We start from the raw sequence: 7608 nt of genomic DNA on the forward strand, positions 1-7608 counted from the left end.
TGGGCTCCTGCGCCCTTGGCCCCGCCGGCCCAGCTGCCGCTGGTGTCGTCCGGCCGGCTTTCGGCAGCGAGGCGCTTCATCTCCTCCATCGTCTTCCTGCGCGGCCCCGTGTCGCTCGCCTCGTCGGCCGCTCCCTTGGACACCTCAACCGCACGCTCCGCCGCGCTGGCCCCAGCCACCGAGGCCTGGAAGCCGAGGTCCCTGGGCCCAATCATGTCGAGGTCCATGTAGCTGTTGCGGTCCACGAAGCGCTTGACCTTGGGCTCGTCCGGGTACACCTCCGACAGCCGCGACTCGAGCCGCTGGATGGCGGCCGTGTCGCCAAAGCTGTACTCGTAGTCGGCCCAACGGTCCCAGATCGGCCGCGCCCGCTCCGGAGGGAAGGTGCCGATGGTGCGCTCAAAGAGGGCGCGGGCGTTGCTGTCGTCGTTGATCGAGATGAGGAAGTCGAGGTAGCGCGCGACAAACGCCTCGTCCTGCCCAAACGTCTTGAGAGCCAGCTCAAACACCTTGGTGGCCACACCGGCGTCCTTGGAGCAGTGGTATTCCATGAGCGCGCTCGCCTCAAACACCTGCCAGGTGCAGTGCGGGCTCTTCCGCGCCCGGCCAAACACGGTCCGCGTGGGGCGGATGCCGCCGGTGCGTCGGTGGAAGTGCATGTACTTGATCCAGACCAGGGCGGCGGCCTCCTTGAGTCCCTCGATCTCGGGCCGGCTCGCCTCCTCGCACTGCGCCTTCTTGGCCTGCCGCTGTTCGTCGACCTTTCTCTCGAGCTCACGCTGCTCGCCGTCGATGTCGACGTCGCCGTCGCCCTCGTCGACCCGCTTGGCGGCTGCCTGGGCCCGTTCCAGTTCCGCCTCGGTATCAATGGCCCGGAGCGTCTGCTCCAGCTGCGACTTGCGCGCATCGATCTTGGCGTGGATGTGCTCGAGCAGTGCGTCGAACACCGCGCCGCAGTCGGCAGTCGTCTTGCGGATCTCGCAGAGCTCGACGTAGGCGAACGGAAGCAGGAAGCTGCAAGGAGCGTAGGATCAAAAGTGGATCAGTCCAATGCCTCCGGGAGAAGCAGAGCCGAGTCGCGCTGATCGCCCCTCTCACCTTCCAGGACACGCCTCGATGCCTTCCTTGAGCCACTCGGCCGCCTCGTCTTGCCGATCGACGGATGAGAGAAAGAGCGATGCCATGTACCTGGACGCACGAGCGAGATGAGAATGGACAAGGTCAGCGCCGCGGCCGCCATCGTCATCGCGAGAGGGACCAGTCGCCTTGGCACCTCGCCGACTCACCAGATCTCGGGATAGAAACGCATGAACATGGTCGCCTTGCGGTAGGCCGAGAGCACGCGGGCCTGGTGCGCCGCCAAGTCCTCGAGGAGCAGCGGGTTGCTCTCCTCCCACTTGAGGTACTGCTTCCACGCCTCGACCTGCGCACGCTCCTTTTCCCACGCCGCGCCGCCGCCGGCGGCATCGCCCGAGACGGGTGCGGTGGTCCACACGGGGATGCGGGGCAGCAGCGGGCGGGCGAGGTTGTCGGAGCGCGCCTTGAGCTCGCGCAGCACCCGCCGGGCGGTCATGTAGGCGGGCGAGCGCTCGGCGAGGAACTTCTTGGCGGTGAGCTTGTTGAGGCCGTTTTCGTAGGCATCGTAGTCCTTCCAGATGGCCTCGACGTTGGCGACGGGGACGCTGACGGCGCGCTGGTAGACGCGTCGCAGGTCGTCCATCTTCTGGCCCTCCTTCCAGCCGCCGCGAGCCTCGCGCTCCTTGATGAGCGAGATGTAGTCCATCCAGATCGGTCCGCTGTCCTTGTCCATGCCGGTGTGCTTGAGCGCAAACTCGTAGGCACCCTCGAGGACGCGCCTCGCCTGCTCCCTGGGGCCATCCTCGTCAGCGCCACTGGGAGGCGGCAGCGGATTGACGCGTCGGGTGTAGGACAGGTAGAACTTCCACAGGTCGACCGAGGGCGTCGAGCGGAGGCAGCGGGTGAAGATGGCCTCGACCTGCGCGAAGTTGGAGTGGGCCAGCTCGAGGTCGGCATAGGCGATCCACTGACGGCCTTGACTCGGGAAGGTCTTGAAGAAGCCGTCGTAGAGGCGGCGCGTGTCGTCCATGTCCTCGCGGTTCTGCGCCTCCTCGATGAGGGCGAGCCAGGCCTCGCCGTCCCTGGGCTCGTTACGGACGCGCTCCTCGAGCATCTTCTTGCGGTCGCCGGCCGTCATCTGCGTCTGCGTCTGCGACTGCGAGGACCTCATGGCAGCGGGCGCAGTTGGGATTGCCATGGCTGTAGCCCGTGTTGGTGCCGGCGGCGTTGCTGTCGATGTCGTCGTCGGCGCCGTTGCGGTGCTGGAAGGGGTCGGACGCTTCCCGAGCACGCTCGCTTCCGAGCCTGGCGTGGATGTCGGGTTGGACGTGGCGGTCGCCGACGGCGGCTGGGGAGCCATGGACGCAGGAACCTCGGTGGCGAGCTCCTGGCGCGTCTCTTGGGCCTGCTGGTCCTCGGTCGCCGTCGTCGTTGTCGTCGTCGCCATCGTTGCATCGCCGCTCGCATCCACAGTCGCCGCAGGGGCTGTCGACGTCGCCGCCGCCGTCGAATCAGGCAGAGAGGCAGGGGCTTCCTGGGCAGGCTCGGGGGCGCCATCGTCGCCGCCCACATCCATCTCGGCCTCGCCATCGGCATCGGCGTCGGCATCGACCTCGGCATCGACCTCGGCATCGGCCTGGCCACTGTTGGTCTCGCCGCCGCCAGCAGCCGCAGCGGCGTCGCCATCGGCATGCACCGGGGCATCTGGATTGGCGCCGCTCTCGTCGGGCGCTTGAGGCGCATCTGGAGCGGCCTGGTCCGTCTCGGCCGTCTTCTCCTCACTTTCCGCGATTTCGGCAGCAGGTGCAGACGCTGCGTCTGCTTCTGCTGCGGGCTCAGCTGCGGGAGCAGGCTGCTGCTCGGGCGCGACGTAAGTGTCCGGCTCCTGCTCCACTTCTTCTCTCATGGTGCCACGCATGATGGACGAGGAAGGCGTATGAGAACGGCGAGGGGATTGGAAGACAGGATGTACGGGAGCGTGGCCTTTCTATCGTTCCTTGCGCTTGAACAGCGGGCCTGCGAATCTAAGCAGGGGATGGATGCCACCAGACCTTTGGCGAGCAGTCTCACGCCAGTCGAAAGCACAGGTGGGCAGACAGTCGCACGCAAGCCGCACGGCAAAGGGTGATCGCAATATGCAGTTTTGGATGCGCGCAGAGGATAGGAGCGCGCGGGCGAGGTGTGGAAGGATTGGGGGGGTGGAATGGGCGGGACGCGAAGGTGAAGGTGGTGGTGGTGAGAGATATGGGGAGGCCGAGCCAGGTCAGAAGGAGGCAGACGGGACAGGAAAAAGCCGCCCGCACAGCGAGGCGGACTGGCGGCCCCGCTCTGCGTGATCGCCGACGTTTTGGGCTTCCCACCTGGCCTGCCTCACCCGCCATCTCCCGTCTCCCGATCCTCCACCTTTGCTTGCCTCGCCTTTCCCCCTCACCCGGCTGCTCTGTGACCTTGACTTCTTCTTGCTTCACCTCCCACCTCCATCGATCCGCTTCGTCTCGCGTCCATCCTCCACGCACCCATGTCGAGCTCGACGCGCTCCCTCTTCCGCGCCGCCGCATCCGAGCGCAAGGCTGCGGGGAGCAGCGGCATCCAGGACCCGTTTGCCTCGTACAACCCCAGCACGGGCGCGCTCCGCTGCTCGGCGTGCAACTACCTGGCCATCAAGCACGAGAGCCTCTGGGCATCGCACGCTTCCAGCAAGAGCCACAGGACCAACGCGGCGAGGATCAAGGCCGAGAGGGAGCGGCAGGACGAGGCGCTCCTGGCGCGTCAGAGCGCCAACCACGAGGGCAAGCGCAAGGCCGACGACGATGGCTACGGCCAGCCGACGGAGAGAGGACAGGGCACCGGAGAGGGAGACTCGAAGCGGGCCAAGGTCGATACGGAAACCGCGGCTGGTGACGCCGGCGCCGAGGACATTGATCCCGAATGGGAGGCGTTCCAGCGCGAGATTGCCGAGGCCGAGGCGAGCGCCACCCAGGCAGCGGATCCGGTGCAGGCGCAGTACGCCAGTGCCACCATCGAGGTCGAGCCGGTGATCAAAGGCCGAGGAGCGGACGCAGCAGCAGCGGCAGGCACCGCCGATGGCGAGGGCGGCGAGGGTCAAGATGGGCAGCCCGCCGAGGAGGAGACCGAGGAAGAGAGACGAGCGCGGCGAGAGCAAGAGGAGCGCGAGGAGATCTACTCGCGGTACGAAGAGGAGCAGCGGATCCAGGACGAGGCCGAGGAGCGGTGAGTGCGGGCGAGCATAGGACGAGCGACCCGTACTAGTCGGTCGACTGCTGCTGACACTCGGTCGTTGCTCTGCCCCCCCAATCCCCTCTTTGAATGGCCGTGTCTAGGGTGTCGGCGCTCAAGGCCAAGCTGGAGCGGCTCAAGGCAGCTCGCCTGGCCAAGAAGCAGAAGCAGCCGCCTCAACAAGTGCGAGATGGCGACAAGAAGAGGGAGGAGGAGGCGGCTTAGAAGGGTCTTGCCGTCGCTGCTCCCGACGGCATAGAGGCCGCAGACTGTAGAGGCGAGCTGCTGCCTTTGGTCGTCGGTTTCGCACCCCATTGATACCCGTCTTGGCGCTGTTGGACTGTGTGCTGCTGCGCTTTTGGCATCGTAGCATTCGTTGTCGTCGGCCTGTTTTCCAGCTGGGTGGACGCAGCGAGCAGATGGCGCGCTCCCGGCCAGGCCCTTTGGCTGAGCGCGGCGCGTGCAAAGGTCGGCCTGGAAGCCCGCCGCGTGTGGAGGTGGTGGGCCCGGGTCGCGGCCAAAGAAAGCTCGAGAAGCTTTGGCCGGCCAGCTGGGGTGCAGCGCCTCGTCGCGGGCCACTGAGCCAGGCAGCCAGGCAGCCAGGCAAGGCAGCCCTGGCCGCCCAGCGCAGCCAGACAGAAGTGCAGCGAAGCGGAAAGGCCAGCCCGTGATCGAGCCACGCAGCAGAAGAACCCTACCCTGCCCCAACCTTGACCTTCGCTCCCACTACTCTTACTCGCTCCCTCCCTCCTCTCGCCACCGCCACCATCTCTCTCTCTCTCTCTCTCTCTCTCTATCCGTATATACCCCTTCATCGCCACCTCGACCACCCCGCAACCAACGCCCATAGGCTATCCATCGCCCCATCTAACCCCGCTCTCAAGCAACAGACGACACCCACCATGTCGGCCGCCGAGCTCAAGGCCAAGGGCAACGCCGCCTTCGCCTCCAAGGACTACACCACCGCCATCCAGCACTACACCGACGCCATCGCCGCCGCATCCTCCCCCGAAGACGCCGTCCACGTCCTCTACTCGAACCGCAGCGCGTGCTACTCGGGCCTCAAGCAGTGGGACCAGGCGCTCCAGGACGCAGACGAGTGCATCAAGGCCAACCCCGACTTTGCAAAGGGCTACGGCCGCAAGGGCGGCGCACTCCACGGCGCACGCAAGCTCCAAGAGGCCGTCGACGCCTACAAGCAGGGCCTCGACAAGGCTCCCCAGGACGCCGGCCTCAAAAAGGGCCTCGAAGACGTCCAGCGCGCCCTCGACGCCGACGCCGCCTCGGGCCCCGAGGCGTCCATCGGCAACATGTTCAGCGACCCGGACATGTTTTCCAAGATCGCCGCCAACCCAAAGACGGCCCCGCTCCTCGCCGACGCCGCCTTTGTCGCCAAGCTGCGCCAGATCCAGGCCAACCCCAAGGAGGCCGGCATGGCCTTCCAGGACCCCAGGATGATCCAGGTCATGGGCGTGCTGATGGGCATCGACCTCCAGGCCTTTGAGAGGCCCCAGGGCTCCGACGAGCTGCCCGCCGACCTCGAGGGCAAGCGCGACCAGATCGACGCGCAGACCAAGGCGGCGGCCGCGGCGGCCGCGCCATCGGCGGAGACTGGTGCCGAGGCCTCCTCGTCGTCGTCGTCCAAGCCTGCCCCCGCTCCGGCAAAGGACGAGGCTGGTACAAAGACGGCAGCGCCGGCCGAGGACGTCGAGATGCACGATGCGGCGGGCGACGACGACAAGAAGGCCAAGGAGGCGGCCGACGCCGAAAAGAAGCTGGGCAACGAGCGCTACCTCAAGAAGGACTTTGAGCCGGCCATCGCCCACTATCAGAAGGCGTGGGAGCTGTACAAGGACATCACCTACCTCAACAACCTGGCGGCGTGCTACTTTGAGCAAGGCCGGTACGACGAGTGCATCAAGACGTGCGAGACGGCCGTCGAAGAGGGACGGGCGGCGCGCGCCGACTACAAGCTGATTGCCAAGGCGTTTGGGCGGATCGGCACGGCGTACGCCAAGCAGGACGACCTGGAGCGCGCCATTGCCAACTGGAACAAGTCGCTCACCGAGCACCGCACGCCCGACGTGCTGGCCAAGCTGCGCGACGCCGAGAAGCTGCAGCGCGAGCGGGCGCGCCAGGCCTACATCGACCCGGCCAAGGCCGAAGAGGAGCGCAACCGGGGCAACGAGCTGTACAAGAAGGGCGACTTTCCCGGCTCGGTCTCGGCCTACTCGGAGGCCATCAAGCGCGACCCGTCGGACCCGCGCGGCTACACCAACCGCGCCTCGGCCTACACCAAGCTGGCGGCGCTGCCCGAGGCGCTCAAGGACTGCGACGAGGCCATCCGGATCGACGCCAAGTTTGTCAAGGGCTACATCCGCAAGTCCAACGTGCTCTTTGCCATGAAGGAGTACACCAAGGCCATGGAGGCCATCCAGCTCGCCGAGACGGTCGACGCCGAGCAGGAGGGCGGCGCCAAGAATGCGCGCGAGATCCAGCAGCAGAGCGCAAAGTGCATGCAGGCCCTCTACTCGCAGCGCAGCGGCGAGTCGGACGAGGAGACGCTCCAGCGCGCCATGCGCGACCCGGACGTGGCCGCCATCATGCAGGACCCCGTCATGCAGAGCATCCTCCAGCAGGCCCAGGGCAACCCGGCCGCGCTCCAGGAGCACATGAAGAGCCCCATTATCCGCGACAAGATCCACAAGCTCATCGCCGCCGGCATCATCAAGACGCGCTGAGCGGCCAAGGCGAAAGGCGAGAGGCGAGAGGCGGCCGAGGGAGATCTCTCGACTCCCGCCGAGGGAGAGGCGAGGAGAGGCGGCGGCGAGAGGTGACGTGTAAATAGCAACGACCACAACAAAACGCAGCGGTCGAGCGGTCGAGCGAGGCGTACGAGCCGGCAAAGTCGCCCGAGGGAGGACGGACGGACGGACGGACGGGAGCCGACCTGCCTCTGCAATGTCGCTTCTGCTGCTGCAATGGATCACCGCACATCCACCATGATTACCGAGACCGTCGCAGACGTCGTTTGTATGCCTGCCTGTGTGTGTGTGTGTGTGTGTGTGTGTGTGTGTGTGTGTGTGTGTGTGTGTGTGTGTGTGTGTGTGTGTGTGTGTGTGTGTGTGTGTGTGTGTGTGTGTGTGTGTGTGTGTGTGTGTGTGTGTGTGTGTGTGTGTGTGTGTGTGTCGTGTGTCGTGTCGTCGTGTCGTCGTCGTCGTCGTCGTCGTCGTCGTCGTCGTCGTCGTCGTCGTCGTCGTCGTCGTCGTCGTACGTCGTCGTCGTCGTACGTCG

At 66.2% G+C, this 7608-nt stretch overlaps 3 protein-coding genes across 3 annotated transcripts in view; 2 read left to right on the forward strand and 1 right to left on the reverse strand.

The window, feature by feature from the left end:
- Positions 1-2995, reverse strand: part of PFL1_03676 (uncharacterized protein) — a gene marked incomplete at both ends in the record, with an annotated part of 3526 nt that extends 531 nt beyond the window's left edge. Inside the window, 3 exons of the mRNA XM_007881195.1 lie at positions 155-1014; positions 1099-1188; positions 1287-2995. Coding sequence (XP_007879386.1) covers positions 155-1014; positions 1099-1188; positions 1287-2995 — 2659 coding nt within the window. The remainder of the gene's footprint in view (positions 1-154; positions 1015-1098; positions 1189-1286) is intronic.
- A 600-nt stretch (positions 2996-3595) lies between these two features.
- On the forward strand, positions 3596-4539 carry PFL1_03677 (uncharacterized protein; the record flags this gene model as incomplete). The annotated part of the gene is made up of 2 exons (XM_007881196.1): positions 3596-4308; positions 4419-4539. 2 exons carry the CDS (start codon positions 3596-3598, stop codon positions 4537-4539), a joined length of 834 nt encoding a protein of 277 aa, XP_007879387.1.
- A 677-nt stretch (positions 4540-5216) lies between these two features.
- Positions 5217-7055, forward strand: PFL1_03678 (uncharacterized protein; the record flags this gene model as incomplete). The annotated part of the gene is made up of 1 exon (XM_007881197.1): positions 5217-7055. The coding sequence occupies one exon, from the start codon at positions 5217-5219 to the stop codon at positions 7053-7055; it is 1839 nt and encodes a 612-aa protein (XP_007879388.1).
- Between the last annotated feature and the right edge of the window lie 553 nt (positions 7056-7608).

This window comes from Pseudozyma flocculosa (genome assembly GCF_000417875.1).
Source record: "Pseudozyma flocculosa PF-1 unplaced genomic scaffold scaffold00011, whole genome shotgun sequence".
Lineage (NCBI taxonomy): Eukaryota > Fungi > Basidiomycota > Ustilaginomycetes > Ustilaginales > Ustilaginaceae > Pseudozyma > Pseudozyma flocculosa.